Source organism: Rhineura floridana, chromosome 6 (assembly GCF_030035675.1).
Source record: "Rhineura floridana isolate rRhiFlo1 chromosome 6, rRhiFlo1.hap2, whole genome shotgun sequence".
Classification (NCBI taxonomy): Eukaryota; Metazoa; Chordata; class Lepidosauria; order Squamata; family Rhineuridae; genus Rhineura; species Rhineura floridana.
Genome location: NC_084485.1, coordinates 94,387,219 through 94,409,463, shown reverse-complemented (window position 1 = coordinate 94,409,463; position 22,245 = coordinate 94,387,219). Strand labels below are relative to the sequence as shown.

The window sequence follows — 22,245 nt, the reverse complement described above, 5'->3', positions numbered from 1 at the left end:
CATGGAGTGGGTCTACCTCATGGGTTGCATGGGAAAGTGTGTGGGATGGACAAAACTCTATCAATACTGGATGGACTAAACTGATTCAATACTGTATTGTGAAAATCCAGAGTTTACAATCCCAGTGGCAAATCGCCTTGACCTGCTACGCTTAAGATGAGTAGATACCCCAAGGGTGTAAGAAGGGAAGAGGAAATGGTAAAATAAGTTCTTTAAATCATGAACATCATGCCCAAAGGAAAACCAGAACCACCAGAACTGCTTTGGGAGCAATGTTTGCTGATCAGCCTAACAGTACGAATCATTTATAAACAACTAGACTACTGGAAACAGGTGCATCATCCAGAATACAATAATGCTATGCTACCTTTTTAGGAGCCGGTGTAGTGTAGTGGTTAAGGTGCTGGACTATGACCTGGAAGACCAGGGTTCGAATCCCCACACAGCCATGAAGCTCACTGGGTGACCTTGGGGCAGTCACTGCCTCTCAGCCTCAGAGGAAGGCCATGGTAAACCCCCTCTGAATCCCGCTTACCATGAAAACCCTATTCATAGGGTCGCTCATAAGTCAGAATTGACTTGAAGGCAAACCATTTCCACTTTCATGCTACCTTCTTGCTGGTCATGGACCGAAATAAACATTCAAATGCATGCTACCTTTTTATGCCTGTGTTAGGCATTATGCCATCTCCCGTTTAGTTTTACTGTTAAATTATGTTAGCTTATTTGTATTGCTTTATACCATGTTATATGGATTTATTTATTTATCTTTGTGTTGATTTTATGATTTCTAATTGTTGCTAATGTATTTTTGAATTGTTATACTTATTGTTAATTTGATATGTTGTGAGCCACTTTGAGCACAATTTTGTGGGAAAGTGGCATACAAATAAACTGGGGGGGGGGAGTGGATCCTTTACCCGTAGGAGAGCAGCTTGTGGAGAGCAAGAGGACTCAAACAAAGAGCAATAGTCAGTAAAGGAGCATACCTAAATGATAGCAATGCTAAGATCCATGCCTCAGGTCAACAGCTTGTGGTGATTTTTCACTGGGCAATCTACCGCTACAGGCTTTAATTAGACAGTGGTACTTGGGGGGCTGTGTGTTTCAAATTCAATTTAGAATCCATTTTAATTCTGCTGGGTCCTACTTTTATGCAGACCCTTTGGAAAAATCAAAGAGGGGTGTGTGCTTTTTCTCTCTTTCTGTCTTTGGGAGTGGCCGGGGAAGCAATCAGAGGGGTTGCTACCTACAACACTCCTTCAAAATTCCAAATGCAGCCATGGGCCCAAGAAATTTGGCAACTCCTGGTGTAAAGTGATGTACATAGGTAGAAAAAATAAAGCCCTAATGACAGCACATAATAAGAGGGTGTCTGAATTAGCTATGATTTACCGTAGGATAGTCTGAAAATGTCCACTCAGTAAAGGTCAGCTTTTCTGCCTCCCGTTCCCTTCCAGGGCTGGCCCCAGGCATGCCGGGGCCCTTGGGCACCATGCTGCCCCAGGCCCCGGTGCTCCCCTTCTGCAATTCACGGCAGGATCTCTGCCACGGATCACAGGGCAGGAGCTTCAGAGCCCCCGCCATTCCCTCGCTCAACCTACCTTTTTTGGCTGTGTTTTCTGGCTGCTCAAACTGCGTGTGCAGGGCTACCCTTAACCAAGATGGCGGCTGAGGTTTCCCTAAGGGGCTGAAGCCTCTGCTGCCATCTTGGCTGATAGCAGGGATGCACACGCATAGCCCCAGGGGCCGTCAGCCAGGGCCCCACCTGGCCTCCCTTTGGAGCCAGCCCTGTTCCCTTCCCCCACTTCAAATTTGATATGCCTTTGCTAGTTTCAGAATAGCACTCATATTATGCTGATCACTGCAGAATTACTAAATACACAATTTATTTGGCCTATACTGTTAAAAAATTGTATAGAGGAAACTATCCTGTGTTTAAGTTAAAAAAGTGAAGGAAATATGTAGTCAAACTGGCCCATTTTACTGAAACTAAACTCTGTTCGATAGCTACAGGCTTCTTCAGACTGAGAAAAATTCACAGCTATTATGCCTGCTCAGATGACTGAAAAACAAACATAAAGACATCTGGCTGATCAGGTTATTAAAATTGTATATTGTGCAAGTAACAGTGAAGCAGGTTTTGTAGAATCACTAGCATGGAGAACAAAGATAGGCTTCCATGGGAAAAGGTTTAGATTAGAACATTGCCAACAGAGAGAGACAAGCAGCAAGCCAACTGAATGCTGCAAACTGAGCCACTAAGAAAGTGAGATTTCTGCTTTGGTCGATATAGGCACAGGCAGTCCTTTAGGTATATGGATCCCGATCATATAAGGCATTGAAGATGGCAAGTGGCACCTGGATTGGACCCCAAAGCATAGAGATAGTTAGTACAATTGATAGGAAATGGGCTATATATGAATGCATTTGCCCATCCATAAAAAGACGTGCAGCTGCATTCTACCTCAGCTGAAGCTTCTGAGTCGTCCTTGAGGGTAGCCCCACATAGAACACATTACACTAGCCAAACCTAAAAGTTGCAAAAGCATGAACAGGTGTGACACAGTAAATACAGTCAAAAAAATGAAAAGCTAATCCTCTCTCTCCACCCCTTTCTCCCTGTGTCATGTCTTTTAGAATGTAAGCCTCCAGGCAGGGACTGTCCTATTGATCTTTGTAAGGCATTCCGAGAGCCTTTTTGGCTAAAGAGCAGGGTAAAAATGCTGTAGGCAAGTAAATGTAGATGCTGGCAACAATTCCAGCTTGCATTTCTAGAAGGAAGCTTAGGCTCTTAAAGTGTTTAGATGGGGAAACAACAATCCCATCACAAGGTTATTAAGTCCTAGACCATGGGTTGTCCTCTGTCTTGTCTGGATTCACTTTCAGTCTGTTCACCTCATCAAATATGCTTTGTTCTCTCAAATTTCAATGTAATGGCTGCTGCTGATAGAGACAGTTCTGGAACAGGAGGAACCAAATAGCAGTTAGTCCAAATGAAGCTGATAGAAGGAGCCTCGTAGTTTCACCTCTCCCTCTGAGGAAAGCAACAAGGTAAATCATTAGGGTGAGGAGATTGGAGGCTCACAGGTGGAAGGTGGGAAAGAAGAAAAATCTGCGCCGGAGAAGAACTAGGGAGTCAAAATGGTTGTATTGTATTAGAGGATATCAACAGTGTGACCAAATCCAAGTACATCCTCTGGGAAGGTAATAGTCCCTTTGTTGTAATTATAACATGAGTATTCATTGTCACTCAAAACCCTACAGGATGAGGCCACCTAGAGCATGAAGAGGTTAAGCAGGATAATTGGCACTGGTAAAACAATCCAAGTAGTTACACAATTTAAAGAAAGCCTCTGAGCAACAGAATAGGAGTAGATGAAGTCCATATTGAATTTTGGTAAAGGTGAGTCTTTTGAGTCCCAGAGACCTCTCCTTGGCTATACAGTCCAAGGATGCAGGTGTAGGCTGCCTCAGGCTCTGTCACACCACCTGGCAGTGGAGCTGTCCTGAATAAATGCTGGTTGGTTCCTCCACGGTCTTCTCTGGATGGCTTTTTTACTCCCTTCTTTGTTATCTCCCCAGTCTTCTCTCCCAATCATAAACTCTCCTCAGAATGTCTTCAATCTCTTCCCAGTCTCCTCATCCAGAAAACTTAGGTATCCGTCCTGTGTCCCTATTGTACACTGCTTAGAAATTGTGATATTAATCAATGCATACATTATTTGTTTGTTTGATTGATTGATTGATTGATATCCTGCCCTTCCTCCCAGCAGGAGCCCAGGGTGGCAAACAAAAGCACTAAAAACACTTTAAAACATCATAAAAACAGACCTTAAAATACATTAAAACAACTTGAAAAACATTCTTTAAAAAGCTTTGAAGACATCTTTAAAAAAAGGTTAAAAACTATTAAACTATTTCAGATTACTGTTGGCCATTTCTTTCATGCATCCCCTCCAATCCTGAGGAATCCAGATGTCCAATCTCTCAAATGTCACTTCGGACATATACCTTGACTTGAATAATATCTATAAGAGGTGTGAAACAGGTCTTACATCTGGACACTAAGTATTGAGGAACATGTTGTAAACACGTGGAGGATTCCTGGGCATGATATATACGCTCTGTAACAATGATGGTTAAATTTATACCCTGTTTTTGTGTTTGTGTTGATTTGTCAATGCCTTGTTTCTTTACAGAAACAAATATGAAAAATTAAAAATTAATTAAAAATAAATGATCTAATGAATGATTGCCTTCAGCAGTTTCTAAGGGTCAAAAAGGGATGTATTGCAGGTATGTTTAGCCTTGAGACAAGAAGACTGAGGGGAGATATGATAGCACTCTTCAAGTATTTGAAAGATTGTCACACAGAGGAAGGCCAGGATCTCTTCTTGATCATGCCAGAGTGCAGGACATGGAACAATGGGCTCAAGTTACAGGAAGCTGGATTTTGGCAAAACATCAGAAAAAACTTCCAAATTGTTAGAGCGGTACAACAATGGAACCTAGGGAGGTGGTGAGCTCTCCCAACACTGGAAGCATTCAAGAGGCAGCTGGACAGCCATCTGTTGGGTATGCTTTAAGTTTGATTCCTGCATTAAGCAGGGGGTTGGACTCGATGGCCTTATGGGCCCCTTCCAACTCTATGATTCTATGATTCCATACAAGGCAACATTGCACAGGGTTATATTTAGATACAGTAATTCCTCAGTTATTGAATCCTCCAGGAAGGAAGCTCCTTTTAAGGCTTTTTTTAAAGGTGAAACAGCTTTGCTTTGCTATGGATAACCTTTCAAGCCCCTGCCTTTGCTTTAAGGTGAAACTGACTAACCTCTGTCTTTGCTTTGCTATGGATAGACATTCAAGCCTGTGCCTTTGCTTTGCTAGGATGAAATTGACGAGCCTGTGTGTTGGCTTTGCATTAAAGAGTTCTCTTGCTTTCTCCCAGGAGTGGGGAGGGAAGGATACAATACAATTCAGAGGAGGAGAAGGAGGGGAGGGGAGGGGAGTGCCATGTAGACACCCTTTAAAGCCCCTGTTGAAGCTGCCCCCACCATTTATGAGCAGGTGTAGGTAACCTATCCTTTCCATATTATGTCTGCCTCTGTTACCAAAGTTTCTGTTAAAGTAATAATGTCCAGAAATGCATCTACTTTGTTAACTGAGGTATTACTGTACTTCAATAACTCTACCAGAAAAGTTTATCTCATCAGTCATAGGCCTTCTCTACATTCAGAGCCAGGAGACCAAAGGTTTATGAGTGATGAACAATATTAAGAAATCTTTGTCTATTGACCTATCCAAGATGAACCTGGTCTCTCAATGCATAATTTTTAATCATTGTATTAATTCTACTGGCCAACAATACATTAAATATATATATACATCCAGATAGCCAAAGAAATAGGGTGATAAACCTTGTTTAGTCCTGTCCATAGTGATTAGGAATAAACCTTAATGTATGCCTCTCCAAGAATCCAGAATACAGCTTTTTTCCAACTAAAAATACACCAGGCTAAAAACAAAAGTCAGGACCAGTGGAATTTCTGTTGTAAATATATTATAAATGTCACCTGGGAAGCTGTCTCCATCTGACATGATTCCTGGATAAAGATTTTTAATGGTATCTCTCACCTGAGGGAAACTGGACTGTCTGGGAACATTTTACGCTGATTTGAAACAGATTTTAAATTTACTCAGCTATACACCTTGATGCTCAGTCAGGATACCCAGTCTTACAGAAGCTTGCAAAAGCATTATAGATTTTTCCCAGGTCATTGATTAAAGCTCCAACATTAATATTTTAACAAAGGAATAACTTTAGCGCTGACTCACAGTTATTCCTTTGCTAAAAGATCAGTGTTGGAGCTTTAGCAAAGGAATAACTTTAGTGTTGACTCACGGTGAAAGCCAGTGTGGTGTAGTGGTTAGAGTGCTGGACTATGACCTGGGAGACCAGGGTTTGAATCCCCACACTGCCAAAAAGCTCACTGGGTGACCTTGGACCAGTCACTGCCTCTCAGCTTCAGAGGAAGGCAATGGCAAACTACCTCTGAATACCGCTTACCATGAAAACCCTATTCATAGGATCGCCATAAGTCAGGATCAGCTTGAAGGCAGTCTGTCCGTTGACTCACAGTATGGCTACGCCTGATCCAAAGCCCTGCCAGATTTATTCCCACGAGTGTAAAACCATTAGTAACTAAAACCTTTTTCTCATCAGCAGCTGGCAGTTCTATATCTCCCCCCCCCCTTGCATCAGTGACCTATAAGTCTTTTGGGAACCAATTTGTGCTTTTGCTCTGAAAGTTTGTCTTGTTTTAAAAGCTCTTCTGTTTCTGTGTGGCTCTGCTTTTCAAAAAGTGTGTGAAGAGCGTCAAGCTTACACATGATCCCCAGATGAACTGCCCTACAATAACGCTGGTGTTATTTCGCAAAACGTTTTCAAATCCTGAGTATATGTCTCTTTTTTATTTTTGTAAGCCCCTAACCAGAGCTTGGAAAAATTACTTTTTTTGAACTACAACTCCCATCAGCCCAATCCAGTGGCCATCCTAGCTGGGGCTGATGGGAGTTGTAGTTTTAAAAAAGTAACTTTTCCAAGCTCTGACCCTAACGCCTAACCCCACTGGTGGGGGGGGGCAGGCAGGCTGGTAAACAGCTTAGTGAGCGGCGGCGGCGGCGGCTTAGGCGAGCAGCGCGGCAGTGCCGGCGTTTGTCGAGGGCGGCGCTGGAGCGGCGCAGTAATAGGTAAGGCAAGCAGGCGAGGAGCGCGAGCGGGCCCGCCTTACGGCGGCGGCAACGACAACCAACGTCGGGGGGTGGGGGGTTGAACCTCTCGTACTGAGTAACAATTTCGATTAGGTTACAAATCTTCTCATCTTAACCTGAGCGTAAATTCTGAGCAGACGTTATAGGATTGCATCGTCTCTCTGTCAAGTCTCCAGATTCCCACCCAAATAATTCTGAATAACCCTAGAGATTTATGTAGGGGCAGGGGTCTATTAAAAATGACATTTTCCACATGAAAGAAGACTTGATTTGGGAACAGTATAACGAACTGTTTTTATTAATGAGGCGTGGCGGAATACAGTGCTGCTCAACCATATCTACTACACTAAAATCCTGGAATTTTCCATTATCTTCTATGGGCAGCTCTCATTTCTGTCCCAAGGAGAAAAGTCGGAAGAGGAGGAATGAGCAAGTTCGGTATTTAGGCAATTGAATCGTGAGTCTAATTTTCCTGTCACTTGGGGGGGGGGGAAATAGAGTAGCAAAGATTAGAGCAGGATGCAGCATAAACATTAGATAAAATGTATCTCTATGATGTATGAGAGGGAAACAGCGGTAGAAGATTAACACGCAGAGCCTGGATTTCACTTTTCTTCTGGTTCCCATTTACAATTTTATCTCTGGGTGGAAGGGCCCACCAAGATCATCCTGGAATGTAATTCACCATTATAGATACAGTGCTGGGCTTCGTTCAGAAAAATCTCCTGTGCCCTCACATTATTGCTTGGCAGGTGCAGCCTTCACCACTGGATCCCCATAATAAAAGGACAGGTATATCAGTTGAATTTTACAGATCACCTGGTATCACCCCGTCCCGCCCTCACTTACGCTATATAGGTTTGGGGGATCGTGGACTGTAAAATCTAGAAAGGTAAACATTCAATAGGCGACGCCTTTCTTATACCTGCATCTCCTTCTGTTGCTTTTCTGCATTCCCCGAGGCATTTGAAATTATGTGAATCAAGTCAGGGGGGAAAGTACATGCTCCTTGCCCAGTTTCTTTTAGGCTTGTTTGTGTATTTCAAAGCGCTGCAATAAAAGGAAGCCTCTAACTCTTCCTACTTTGACATTATAGTTTTTATACAAAATCCTATATATTTCCACAATTCCGGCCCCGCACATGGAAAATTCTACCGACGACAATATAGAACCGAAAATCTCTCCTAAACAAAACGCTGAAGAGGTAGAATACTCTTTTGTACAGCCCCTTTTCGTGTCACGTGAGACTGCCTGATATAGAATCTTTATTGTTACTGGCTGACTTGTTTAGCCGTCCGAGACAGAGAGAAGAGTATCGTTCTTTTCTTCTTCGTCTTCATTTTCTTTATGCTTCCGGTATCGTTCTGAAAGGAAAAGGAAATTGTACCTGCGCCTGCGTAGTTGCCGTCTGTTTTCTCCGCGTGGTGTGTGCAAAGGAAGCTGCAAGAGCTGGAAAGTTGCAATACGGGTTAATAATATCGCTGAGCTTTCGAAGGGGGAATTTGGTAAGACTTTGGTCTTGCAAGTTTCCCATGAACAGAAGCTGCGTCTAGCACTTCAGCGGTGTCCTCTCTCTCTCTCTCTCTTATCTATCTATCTATCTATCTATCTATCTATCTATCTATGTTTCAGTCCCACCTTTCCTCCAAGGAGCTTCTCCTCCCTCTCCATTTTATCCTCACAACAGCCCTGTGAAGTAGTTTATGCTGAGAGACTGTGACTGGTCCAAGGTCACCCAGCAAGCTTCATGGCTGAGTAGGGATTTGAACCCTGGTCTCCCAGGTCCTATTCCCACACTCTGACCACCACACCATATCACTTTTGCTTCAAAGGGCTACTTCTTATGAGATCTGAACTTTATCTACTACACTTACAGTTTAGGTAGCTTTGCCACTAAGTACGTGCAGCCCAAATATTCTGTATCTTTATTTGGAAGTAAACCCTACTGTGTTCAGTGAGACTTCCTTCCAAGTAAGCGTGCACAGGATTGCAGCCTTTGTGGCAAAGCTGCCAGTGCCTACCTCCCTCCACAGAAATATCAAGATGCAGTCCGTATTAAAAGCTGGCACTGATCAACCATATAGACAGTTATCCCAAAATGGATAGGGTTTGCTTGCTTGTTTATTTACCCACACTTTGTGGTATTGCTGAGTACGTGTAAAAGAGTCACCGGTACGGAACCTGTCACTATAAATCTCTGCATCAAAATGATGCAGGAACCGACATTACTCTTGAGAAAGACAGATGCACAACTTCCTGTTGTATTTCTTTATGTACAAGAATAGTTCTTGAACATGAAGTATATGACATAAAAATACAAACTTCACAACTTGCAGGTACATTTGGTTAAACATTTCAATACAAGTCATGATGCTTCAAATGAATTGCATTCTTTCTTGTTTTATTTATGTTTTGGTGTTCATTTGAATTATGAGGTTATGTGTCTGAGCTCACCTTTGCAACTACATATGGATTTCCCGTTCCTCATATCTTGTGTGTAATTTAAAATGTGTTTGGGATAGGAAAACCTGGTTTTTATATCTGTGTAGACCATGATGGAGTGCAGTAGAAATTTGAGAAACAAGCAATGGGTTTAAAGTCCAAGAGACATTTTTTGGCTAAATATGAGAAGTCTGTTGTAACAGCTGTGTAATTGGGGAATGTAGAGGGGAATTTCCATTCCTCTTTTCCTGCTTCCTCTCTTTCCCCACATAGTCCCTGGGGGTACTTTGTGAAGAAATTATTTAGACAACCTCTTCATTTGGTCCAGAAGTGGACTAAGAAGATACTTCAGTTGCTTTCCATGGCTCTTCAAAAGTTGTCTTTTGCCTGTAACTACATGACAAGCCAATTGGTGCTGATATGAAGCCTTACACTACAGATGGGGAAGCTATAGTCCTCCAGATGTTATTGAGCTGAATCTCATCAGCCCCAGCCAGTATGGCCAATGGTGAGGGATGATGGGAGGGCCATGGGTTCTCCATCCCTGCATTATATATTTCCTATACAGATGTGTAAGATCCTCCATGGCGCAGACTGGTAAGCGGCGGTAACGCAGCCAAAGCTCTGCTCACGTCTGGAGTTCGATTCCAACGAAAGGAGGAAGTCGAATCTCCGGTAAAAGGGGTCGAGGTCCACTCAGCCTTCCATCCATCCATGGCCGGTAAAATGAGTACCCGGCATATGCTGGGGGGTAAAGAAAGGCCGGGGACGGAACTGGCAATCCCACCCCATATATATGGTCTGCCTAGTAAACGTCACAAGACGTCACCCTAAGAGTCGGAAACGACTCGCACTATAAGTGCGGGGACACCTTTACCTTTTATACAGATGTGTATGCAAGTACAGGGATACACCTCTTGTGTGAGCATCGCAGGTGTCTCTATTTTGCTGCCTATAGACATGTTTTAAAGGTGATGAAGCAGCTCTTAAAAGTCCTTTGAGCCAGTCTTGGGAAGCATATTCTCCTAGAAACTCTTCATTTCCTTACCAGTTCACTAAATCAACCAGAATAGTTCAACTCCATGTTTAGCCAAAGAAGCTGTGTTCAATGCATTCCATTCTTCTTGTGGTAGCTAGACTTTGTGTAAATTACTTTCCAGCTGGATATAATATAGTTTAATTTGTGCATCTGTTTATGTGAAATTAATTGCTCTAATTTTCTCTCTCTCTGCCTGAAGATTTGAAAGAGAAGCTTCATCTGTGAGTCTTGAAAATGGATGGTCTTAGAAGAGGGAAAACACTCCTTCCTAATTTGATAAACTGGATTGGCTGGTGTCAAAAACAGCAACCATGCTGCAGGTTTTATTGTGATCTTCGTTCAAGACAAAAGTACTTATCGCAGCACTTCCAACTGATGAATCTGTGGGAGGATAGCATAGCATCACAGGAAAGCAAACCAGGAGAACTGACATGTAAAAGTCAGAGACTGATGTTACTAGCAGGACTGATCTATCCAGCCAGCCCCGGCTGCTACCATTATATGCCCTACACTGTCCGAGCATTGGAGAAGCTCATCAAAGTAATAGACCGAGAAATGCAGGCCATAGGGGGACAGAAAGTAAACATGCCCACATTAAGCTCAGCACAGCTCTGGAGAGCCAGTGGAAGGTGGGAACTGATGGGCAGTGAACTTTTACGACTGGCAGACAGGCACAGCCAAGAATACTGTCTAGGACCTACCCATGAAGAGGCCATCACTGACCTAATAGCTTCTCAAGGCCACTTGTCCTACAAACAGCTTCCTCTCTTGCTGTACCAGGTAACAAGAAAGTTTCGAGATGAGCCAAAACCACGTTTTGGGTTGCTGCGTGGCCGAGAATTTTATATGAAGGATATGTACACCTTTGATGCCTCCAAGGAGGCTGCTCTCCAGACCTATGCCCTAGTGTGCAATGCATACTGCAACATATTCAACAACTTAGACCTGCAGTTTGTGAAAGTCCAAGCAGCCACCGGAAACATTGGAGGGACAATGTCTCATGAATTCCAACTCCCTGCCGACGTTGGTGAGGACCGGTTGATGATGTGTGCAGACTGTGACTTTTCAGCCAACGTGGAAACAATATCTCCAGATGAGAAGCATTGCCCAGTTTGTAAAGGAAAACTAGTTGAGAGCAAAGGGATTGAAGTTGGCCATACTTTCTTCTTGAGTACAAAATACTCTTCTGTTTTTAATACTGCCATCCGCACTGCACAGAATAATCATGTTCCAGCTGAAATGGGCTGCTATGGGCTGGGTGTGACTCGGATTCTTGCAGCCTCCATTGAGGTGCTGTCTACGGAGGATGCCATTCGTTGGCCAAACCTCATTGCACCATATCAGGTCTGCCTTATTCCCCCAAAGAGAGGCAGCAAAGAGGAGAAAGGGGCAATGCTCCTGGAGGATTTATATGACTGTATCGTTGAAGGAGTCCCTCAGCTTAAGGAGGAGATAGTGCTGGATGATCGGACTCAATTTACCATTGGTAAAAGATTAAAAGATGCTAATAAACTTGGATACCCCTATATTATAATAGGTGGGGAAAAGGTTTTGGATGAGCCTTCTCTATTTGAAGTATGGAATCAAAACACCAATGAGACATTGTTCCTTACCAAAGAGCCCATTGTTGAATTGCTAAGCAAAGTGCAAATTCCCTAAATATTGAGTATCTGGCTTTTGAGATGTTAATGTTTTCCTCTGTTGTCTTAAGCAGATGGCTATGGAAGTATATGGCATTTTTACTGTATTAGTTTATATTTTCTAAACCAAGGATTGAACTGGAGGCAGCTATGGTGCTGTCTCTGTCCCAAAGCCTCATGTGCAAAGGGTTGCCCACTGATTTCAATGGCAGGGACAGTGCCATCTGTACACTAGGGATGTTCTACAAGGGTAAGGAACCTGTAGGCTTCCAGTTGTTGGAGTCCAACTTCAGTCATCTCCACCCAGCATGGCCAATGGTCAGGAGTGATAGAAATTGTAATCTGACAATATCTGGAAGGCCACAAGATCCCCATCCCTATTCTGTATGGAGGCTTCTCACTAACATACTCAACAGGTGATAAAAGTGTCCTGCTTGACATTTCTTTTGGGGAGGGCAGCATGAAGCTGAATGTAATTAAGGTAAACAGCAAATCTGCAGTGAAGTGCTTACCAGTGTAGCTGTGCTCATGGAAGGATACCATATTTTACTGTCAGGACATCAACAATTGACAGAAGTGAAAAAGCAGATCACAAAAGACAAAAGAGCAAGTTTTTACCCTTCAAGTTTTTTTAGGTGTGCTGTGTCTCTGTGTGAGAGACTCACTTGGATTGTGTACTAAACTGGATCTTTTCCATCATCTTCTGTTGCTTAAATTCAAAGACTGAGTTGCTCAGATACACAATAGTGTGGGCCTTAATTATACCAGCCAAAATGATCTGAAATGATTTGAGATGGACTTTAATGAGAATAATATATCAAGTCAATCTTTGTAACATTTTTTATTTTTAAAAAAGAAAAATCACTTTTTAAGCTGAGTATGCCCCAAATCTGCATGTTAATTAAAAGTAAATTTTCGTCTTCTGACCATGGGGTTGGCTTTCTAAGAATGGATGATCAAGAAACAAATTCCAAACAAAATGAAGGAACCTAGTTTAATGCCAAGCTTCTGAGTGAGCCAATTAAATGAGCTGTTCTGAAATCTTGACACCTAATTACCAAATAGGCTGCTTCTGTTCCTCCCCTCTTTGAGATCATGTGCTGTAATCTGCATTTTCAATATCCATAAGCATTTCACCTAATTAAAATATGTACAGCTAAGCTGAATATTAGTTTGTTTTAAAGAGGCCCCACACTCCTGACTGTTACCTTTTCCAGTGATAAGCAGTGTTGAGAAATTAACAGTGCAATCCAATACATGTAAGCTCCACTCGGTTCAATAGGACTTACTCCCAGGTAAGTGTGTATTGGATTGCAGCCTAAGGCTGCAATCCTCGCCCCACCTAATTGGGAACTTTCAGAAATGGTTAGGAATGTGCTGTAAGCCAGGGATGGAAAAGCTGTGACTCTCTAGGTGGTGTTGGATTACACTTCCTATCTTTCCTGGCCATTGGCTGGAGCTGATGGGCATTGGGAGTTTAATAATTGGAAAGCTACACGTTTCCCATCCCTAGATTACTGTGAAGCATGGAGCCTGCTTTTTTAGTTGCAATTCTGCAGTAAACTGTCTGGGTGACTTTATGCAAGTCCATCACTCATTCACAAACTCAGTCCTCCAACAATATGGTGCAATGAGGTGTGGCTTCCTATTCAACTATTTTGCCAGTTTATTGCAAGGTTTATAACAAAATACTGGCCTTGTTCTACGTAATGCTAAGCTGTGTGAATGAGTCTCACGATCTTGTACTTTCCTTTTCTTCTAGAGGAGATCAGAAACATATGCTTCAATTTCTAACTAAGAGTTGGTAGTCCAAACCTGGGCTAGCAGTATTATGTCCAAACCTGGACAAACTATGGTTATGTTTGACTGTGGTTTAGGGTAGGGGTAGCAAGTGTGGTAGTCTCCAGATGTTGTTATGCTGGCCAATAGTAAAGAATAATTGGAATTACAGGCATCTACCACATTGCCTACACTGGTAAGCAACAGGCCAGCCTCAAACTATAGGTCGTGATCCTGACTTTTTCCCTAAACCATCGTTAAGATTAGCCATAGTTTTGGGTTTAGACATAATGATATACCATGGTTAACTGAGAACCCAAGCAAAAATTTCCAATCTTATGGCCATCAGGAGGGGAAGGGGAATGCATGAGCCTAAGACTCATTCATGTAATGCTAAAACATAACTTATGTTACATCCAAACCAGGACAACACATGGAATGCTTTGAGCACTCTGAAGTGCTGTGTAAATATTTAACCACTTATTTTATTACATCTAATAGAGATGTTGCTGTATTTTGATCATTATTCTTTCCCCCATACCTTCTGCCATCTCTCCCTAATAGTTTCTTGAGAATAAACGCATCCTTGCAACAGCTAGTTGTTTTGTAGGATTTAGCTTCACTCTGCCTAGAGCTTTGAACAGCATCATTTTTGGCAAATTGTGCAAATCTCAAATGAGCTTCAAATTGATCAGCTAGGACACTTCCAGATACTGGCTTTCTTCTCTGCTTGTAGTGCTTTTGTACAAACCTGGCATGCAGGCATGCTTCCCTTTGCATAGGATTACTGCAAAACATCAAAGCTGCAATCCTCAGTCTCTGTACTTTGGCTGTAAGCCCCAATAAATTCAGTGGAACTTATTCCCAAGTAAATATAAATAGGATTGGCCTGCCTGAAGTTAAGCATGTAAGCAAAAGCAACCATCATACAAAACCAGCACCTCCAACCTGCTGTGATAATAGTTATCTCTTTTATTATACAGCATGGATTTTTTGCATTCCGTAATGTTATATTGAAAATACCCCCCATGCCATTCCCATAAGCTCATTTCAAAACAAAACTTTATAAAACTTGTAGTCCTGAATTCAGAAACGCTTGCTTAACAACCCTCTAAATTTTCATGGCAATACACAAGACAGACATAGAATTGAGAGGTCAAAGTGTAAAAAGAGAGAAAACCCAGACCCCTTTTGGACTTTTTTCTGTCAGAGTTCTCATAATTTGTTGAAATTCATTAAAAATCAGCCATGTTCACAGAGTACCTGGAATCCTATTAATGACCTTGCCCCATATTCTGACCTTCATCTTCTGCAGTTTAAACGTTATAAAAATGCCTGGCTGATTTTTAATTAATTTAAGAAATTTAGCATTGAAGTCAATGATAAGCACAGGCATCCTCAGTAAGAACCAACTGCCAGTGTTCTAAAAGCCAGATGCACAGCTGCTTGGCTAGGCTAATTGGGGCCACACCCACACCAGACTTTATTTCACTTGAGACAGTCATGGCTTCCCCCAAAGAATCCTGGGAAGTGTAGTTTGTGAAGGGTGCTGAGAGGAGACTCCTATTCCCCTGGCCGAGCTCCAGTGGCCAAAGTGGTTTAACAGCCGCTCTGAAGCTTTGTGAGGGGAACAGGGCGTCTCCTAGCAACTCTCAGCACCTTTCACTAACTACACTTCCCAGGATTCTTTGGGGGAAGCCATGAGTGTCAAAAATGAAATAGAGGTCTGGTGTGGATGTGGCCAGGGACAGTTTTGGTTTAAATGTGGGTGGGAGGCTACATGTGCCTGCTGTAAAATAAAAAGGGGAAAACGTTGAAAAGCAATGATACTGTTCACAATGTTTTCCTTTTGGAAAGGAAAGCAGCTTCCCCTCTGTTCAGTGCCCACCCACCCAATCTCCTCCCCCAGGTCAGTTTCACCTATCCTAAGCATGATTGCACAGGAGTAAATCCCACTGAACTCAAAAAGCATGCAAATGATCGAACCCACCCTCCCATATGCTCAGAGGCACGTTACCAAATTCTTCCAAGCTACACAGGAAGTGGGTTGAGTTGTGAAAGACCAACGCAAATTGTGTTCACATTTTTACAAATTTGTAGGGCAGTACAATATCTCAGAGAGGAGGTCAGGTCTCCTGCTCCCCTGGTGCATTCACTCTAGCTGCCCAATTTTCCTGCTTTTTAAAGTTTGATAGAAATATCTGTTGGCTATCGGTACATTCTTAAACCACAAGGGTTTTTGCCTATTAGTGAATAAAGAACTCTGGTTTAGTTTGCACCTATTCTTGCTGGGGAAGCTTACTAATATCTGGAGGCACCTTAAGACTCTCTAACCTATTTTTGCTACTCGTGTGCTGCAAGAAGATAGATAGAAATCTTCAAAACTGAACCGGGGTCTGGTCAGGTTGCTTCCTCCTCCCACCTTGTTTCTGTGACTGGGAGAATTGGAGGAAACTACCCTGCTTTGTATACTTCTCTGCTTTTATATACTTTTTATCTCTTTCACCCATCTTCCACTGTCCAGTACTGGTGTAAAGTATGCACACTCCTTCAGGACTCCCTCAGAATCGTCCTCCTTAATATAAGAAATAGCTGGTAGATGGCAGTAGGGATGATTCCCGACCCAAAATCGATAGCATACTGATAAGTGAAACAGGACAGGGTCAAGCAAAAGGTGCTCAAGACAGTAAGACTGGGTTGCTAACCTTTTTGGGTCTCTGGGCACATTTGGAAATTTGAAAGGGTACTGTGAGCATCACCCTCTCTGGCTGCTTCCCCGCCCCCTGCTGCCACCTCCCAAACAGATAGAAAGAGGGGAGGAGGAAAACACATATGCAGATTCTTTGCTTTTCTATGGGGTCTGGGTAGAAGTCACAACCAGTAGATTTCAAACAGTCCTGTTGGGTTTGCATGATTTTACACGGAGCCCCCCAAAGCCACCATCTACATTAGTGGACTGCATAGTAAAAATCATAGATTGGGTTCCTGCCAAAGTCACACACACAAAAAAAATTGATCCAAGACACAGAGCCTCATGGGTCTTCATGGTTTTTACATAGCATGATAACACAACCACCAGCATATCATAGAACACATTTGGTGTTGGTTTTGTGGATTCCTTATAAAAATTATGAGAATTCACAATGATCCATGTTTTTGCACCATAGCTGTGCCAGAAAACCCCAGATTTTATTTTTTTACAGTTGTGTCAAGGTTGAAAGACGAGATCTGTGTTTGGGGGTGAAAAAATTACACAATTTCAAGAGGTTCTTGTTTACTGGATCAAACGTGTAATGTTTACTGGCTCCAACATGGGCCTTCGCTGTCTCTCCTGTGGCATCCCAATTTCTCCCCAGCCTCTGCCCTTGTCACTGTTTCCCTGCCTCCTGCCTCCCAAATCATTCCCCTTTCCCTCCTACCTCTTAGACTGCAATCTAATCCACACTTACCTGAGAGCAAGTCCCATTGAACCCAATGGAGCTTACTTCTGTATTGGATTGCAGCTTTCTATTCAGCTTTCTATTCAGCTGTTAAGATGTCAACTGGAGCTTTGAAAAGCAAATAGTGCTGAAAGAGTAATTAAGAAAGAGCATGGCTCTTCCAGTGTCCTTCAGCTCTGTACTTTTGGGGGGGGAGATAATTACCCTTACCACTTCATTACTAGGAGGGCAGTCTCAAAGGCTTTGCAGACACCAGAGGAAGTCCTCAAGGGCACCATGGTTTCCACAGCCATATGGTTGCCATATTGACAACCCCAGCCATATGGGGTTTTGGAACTTGGGAAGAAAACTTTCAACTTTTTGGTGTGTTTTGACAAGGGAGTGTCCATGGAGTGCCAACATGGTATTATTCAACAACCATGTTCAGCTATCTTACCCATTGTGTCCAGGATCTTGGATACTATGCGACCAGCAATGTAGGCTTGAATGATGACATACACATCTCCATTGTGACATTGACTAGTGAGCCCTTTTCTCCATCAGAGGAAAAGGAATGTGAAACCAGTGAGCAGCTGTGAGCTTTCACCAACAAGTAAGCAAGTGTAATTATTTCTTTTTCTGACTCACTCAATTGTGTCTGAAGGGTAGAGGCCATCTGTTCCTCAATATCAGGCCTACTTCCTTTATCCACAAATGGTGCGGTGTCATTTAGGCACTCAGCTGGGTACCTGGCTCAGTAACCTTGGCCATTCCACTTACTCTCAGTCTTGTGTATCTGAGATCCTAAATTGCTTTGGAGTGAAGGATAGCAATGTAACAAAACTCTTTGGCATGTTCAAGTATGTATTAGCTATTTCTGTGCAAATGAGCTTTGACTGTCACATGTATATGTGCAACCACAAGGCATATTGGTATTTCCCATTTTAAATAATTATCTCCAGTCAGTCTTTCTGTCACCTCTTCACTATGCTTCTCTCTGTACCTAATCCAAATTGGGATCTGATAACCTTAAGGCTAAATCTGGGTAACTTAGCTCTGTAGACTTTGGGGCTGTATTAATTCTTCTTTGGAATAACATTCTTGGTGTAGGCTACTTCTTCCCAAATATTGCTTCTCAAAATCTGAATTGGTTATCAAACAATATTTTTACAAAGGCACTAGACTGCCTCTTACACTTTTTTCTCTTAAAAGAGAAGGACTGTCCCAGTTTGCATGACATAACTCTAAGTCAAATCATGATTTAGAACAAATGCATGAGCATGCAAACTCCTGGAGAGGAGATTGAGGCTGCTTTGCTCCTCTTCCAGTCCTGCTGTGCTGCTGTGAGCTAAGCCATGGTTTGGCTTAGCGTGCCATCCAAGTTTGGACTCATGGTTTGTCTCCTCCAGACAAGCAATCAACTGTTAACCAAGAACAAACCTTGGTTACTGCTTGTGGTTTGTCTGAAGCAAGAAAAACCATGAGACTGGGTTCAGGCAACACACTCAGCTAAATCATGACTTAGTTTGCAGAAGCTGGAGAACCAAAGTGGCCACAAATCTGTGAAAATCTGCATGTCCAAATATTTGAATTTCACTAGTGAGACATTACTAATGTTATCAATTCCTGTCCCTCATACAGGAACACTGTTCATGGTGAGAACATCTGTCTTAAGATTTGGAGCACCTGTGTCTGGGGAAGTCAAGCTATGGATCAGGATTTTCTAAAAGGATACCATCAAGCCTTTTGCAGTTGGTGAAGAATCAGTTGCTCTTTTAGTAATTCAAAAATACCTCTCTGTGATGTCAAAGATGGAGAAAGAAAGAAAAAATCTGGTCACTGGGAATAAAGAGTCAGCCAACATCCTAACAACTCAACAGTGTCCTCTGATGACAAAGGGAGAATTATCCAACAGTCCTCCACCTAGCACATTGCTGGAACACTGCATTTCTGAGGGTAAAGAGTGACCTCTAGGGTTGGGGAAATACGTTGAGCCAAGATTAAAGTACAATAAACAAACCATAAATATTTAAATACCAGCCATTTAATTCTGTCCCCAGTATGATGATGTATCAGCTAGTGCTAAGAATTTAGTAGTCTAGGTTAATGCTTCTAAATTGTTGTGTTTATGGAAACATAACATCTGAAATACCATGGCGAAGCACTGAAAGTCAGTGTTGATGCCCAACTATGTGATATTCCGAGCAGACCCAAGGAAATCAATGGACTTGTCACCCAATCACCCAATTTAGTTTAGTTTATTTAAAATGTTTATTAGTCACTTTTCATTGCCACGGGCAATTCCGGAGCAAAATACAAGTTTTTAAAATAATACAGCAAAGTAAAATATAGCTACATATATGTCTGCAATTTCTTTAAACCACCAGGCAGAACTTACATGGCATTAAAACAACCTGTATGAAAAGTTGTCTGTACTGAGCTAGATAGACCAACAGAACCTATGTGAAGTAAGCCACCCTTTATAGCTGTACTTTATAGCTCTGATTTTATCAGTGTATCAAAATTGGACTGCTAATCTTACAGCTAGATTTTTCCAGTCTGCCCCAAACCCCTCATTCTTACCAGAAATAGGAAAGTCAGATGAAGATTGCAGTGGGAAGATTTCTACTTGAATAAGCAGAGAATCCTTCCTGGCAGCTTTAATTTGCTCCATAAAACTGTTTGAACTTCTTGATGGCCTACCATTGATTTTCAAAGAAAGCAGAGACCCAAATAAATTGCTCAGGATTAGAAATGAACAAAAAGGCCATGTTTTGGAGGAAGAATGAGGATAGATTTGTGCCAGTTTTAGTAAGCCTATGTTTACTACCTCACATGTCTGCTTTAGAGTAACAGAACCAGGAGTGGCAATAGACATGTCCATACCAACGGTGTCCTTTTTCAGTTGCATTTACCTTTTATTTATATCAGCTTCAATAACTTCCAGTGATGTCTATGGAATGATGCTGTACGACCCAGAAGTAAAGGAAGAGGATACTCAGCCAGCCACTGAAAGAGCTGCACTGAATGACTGTAATAAAATGGTATGAACATGTTTCTGTTAATCTGCCTTTATCATCACCCTTCCCTGTACTTCACTCCAACAGGGAGTATACATTTGCAATTTTCTATGTATACCTGAGCCTTAATACAGGTAGGTTCAGAACTTCTTTCAGTGCAAGAGCTCACTTTTGAGTAGATACGAAGCTTTAGTAAATAGGAGTAGATATTTGCAGTTTGGGGGAAGCCAGTATTGGAGAGGTCAGAATGCACCAGTGCTCAGAATCTCTGTTCTCACAGGCACGTGCAGGTCACTGATTCACCTTCCATGTTAGTCCATAGAACAATTGGCTGACTTCAGACTTTTGCAAGATGAAAGTGTTTTGACTATGATGACGTGAGCTCTTAAAACTTTGTCTTCCTTTTCCCATTCAGACAACATGGTCCTTATGTAATCATGGAGATCAGTATCTTCTTGCATATTGTTCAGGGAAGACTAGGGCATAGTGAGCTGATTCTGAGTGAGGGGACTAGGGAAAGCAGAGAGATTGTACTGATTTGTGATGATTATGTTCCAAGTCCTGACAAATTCCTTTCTGTACTAAAAGTATTTTTTTTCTGTATCACAGTAGCTCAGAGTCTGCCCAAACCAGGCATGTTGAAGGAACAGCCCCAAGACACGGTAAAGCCATGAATGCCAGGCAATCAGCTGAATAGCCATTCAGCTACTACTGTCCAATATGCCATTGACTTGCTTTTCCATATTATAATGTAATTAGCTCTGGAAACTGGTTCTGAGCCCATAGGGTCATATGTGCAAGTACCTAAAATCTTTCACCCTTTTCTTGGTAGTGTCAAATAGGTCCACAGGAATTCGATTCGAACATGAGTGGGAATGGTAATCAACCTTACTGCTGTGGGACTCAGAAACTGCAGCTGGTTGAGCAGACAATGGTGAGTCAGATGTAATGTGCATCCTTTACTTTGTGAAGCTGGGGCTTGGTTGAAAACAAATATTGGTAAAATGTAATTGAGTATCTTAGCAATACAAACAGCCCAATCCTATACATATTTTCTCAGAAAACACTGAGTCCCAGTAGTCCTGGAACTAAGTCATCACATGTGAATAATCATCCATTTATTTGCATATTTAATAGATGGTACAATTCGTCTAAATGTTAGACCAGTGCAGAGAACTCACACATTACTGCAGCTAGAGCAGCAACTTTGCTGAACAGAGTAGAAGCGCTGGAAAAGACAAGCTGTTCCTCACAGAAGTTTCTGTTGCTTTTTCACATGAGTGTCTTATTTGTTTACTCAATACCTATCCCATCTTTCCTCCCAAAGGAGCCCTGTCTTCATTTCCCATTGCACCATTCACATGACTCACAAATAAGCCAGTCCTGCTAAAATGCACAAACAAGAAGCAAATTGTAGATATATGAACCCATCTTAAATTACTGGAGACGTCCTTGCTATAGATGCCTAGTTTGCATTTGCCTTGATGTTCTAACAGTGCAATTGAAACCCAAGATTTGCAGGAATGAGAGAGATTCAGCATATCTTTCCTGGTTGAAATGGGACTATACTGGTGTAAATCCATCATCCTAGCTAAGCCAGCAGAATTTAAGCCAGCATAAGTCCCCAAAAAGGGCATTCCAAGGGCACAGCAGGAGTGGGAAGGAGAGACTTACACCTGTTCCAAATCCCTTTCAGTTTGGCTACATAACCTAGTAACCCAGTTGAAAAAGGCCAGCAACAAGAATGATGCAAGTTAAATTCCTCCTGAATGGAGTTTAGAATAGAAGTAACTTATGCCAGCATGACTTGTGCTGGTATACGTTACACTGGCTTTCTGTAGATAGGATTGCTGTGTAAGTCCTCACAGTGCATGATCTTCCAGCTAGTGGGTTGCATTGGGCTCTGACTTGAAGTAGATGGCACCATTTTCTTTTTGCTGTCATTTATCACCTTTTTTTAAAAAAAAAGGAGAGGGGCAGTTTCCTGATGAAAAGGAGGGCAAAAACATCTATGCAGCCCTAGCAGTGACATGCCGGGGCATATGCACCACCCTCGCAGGCCCACTGCCACTATCATGGGGACACTGCAAGTGACTGCCACTCACCTGTTCATGGGAGCAGCTGACAGG

At 42.3% G+C, this 22,245-nt stretch overlaps 2 protein-coding genes across 11 annotated transcripts in view; both read left to right on the top strand.

Annotated features, from left to right (window-relative positions):
• Nucleotides 1–6,804: 6,804 nt before the first annotated feature.
• On the top strand, nucleotides 6,805–14,334 carry PARS2 (prolyl-tRNA synthetase 2, mitochondrial). 2 transcript variants are annotated; one of them, XM_061633122.1, is made up of 2 exons: nucleotides 6,805–7,234; nucleotides 10,458–14,334. In XM_061633122.1, exon 2 carries the CDS (start codon nucleotides 10,493–10,495, stop codon nucleotides 11,915–11,917), a length of 1,425 nt encoding a protein of 474 aa, XP_061489106.1. In that variant the 5' UTR covers nucleotides 6,805–7,234; nucleotides 10,458–10,492; the 3' UTR covers nucleotides 11,918–14,334. The 2 variants fall into 2 exon arrangements, with proteins under 2 accessions (XP_061489106.1, XP_061489105.1); XM_061633121.1 differs by lacking the exon at nucleotides 6,805–7,234 and adding an exon at nucleotides 8,060–8,282.
• The window catches only part of MROH7 (maestro heat like repeat family member 7), a 41,517-nt gene continuing 30,940 nt past the window's right edge, over nucleotides 11,669–22,245 (top strand). For 4 of the 9 annotated variants that reach the window (XM_061633115.1, XM_061633114.1, XM_061633116.1 and 1 more), the window contains exons 1-4: nucleotides 11,669–11,744; nucleotides 18,738–19,052; nucleotides 20,028–20,140; nucleotides 20,949–21,050. In XM_061633115.1, the coding sequence (XP_061489099.1) occupies nucleotides 18,899–19,052; nucleotides 20,028–20,140; nucleotides 20,949–21,050 (369 nt within the window). In that variant the 5' untranslated portion in view covers nucleotides 11,669–11,744; nucleotides 18,738–18,898. The other 5 variants (XM_061633112.1, XM_061633117.1, XM_061633118.1 and 2 more) reach the window with 5 other exon arrangements.

Coding starts and splice junctions, on each gene's coding strand:
- PARS2 (XM_061633122.1), top strand. CDS start 10,493: ATGGATGGTCTTAGAAGAGGGAAAACACTCCTTCCTAATTTGATAAAC.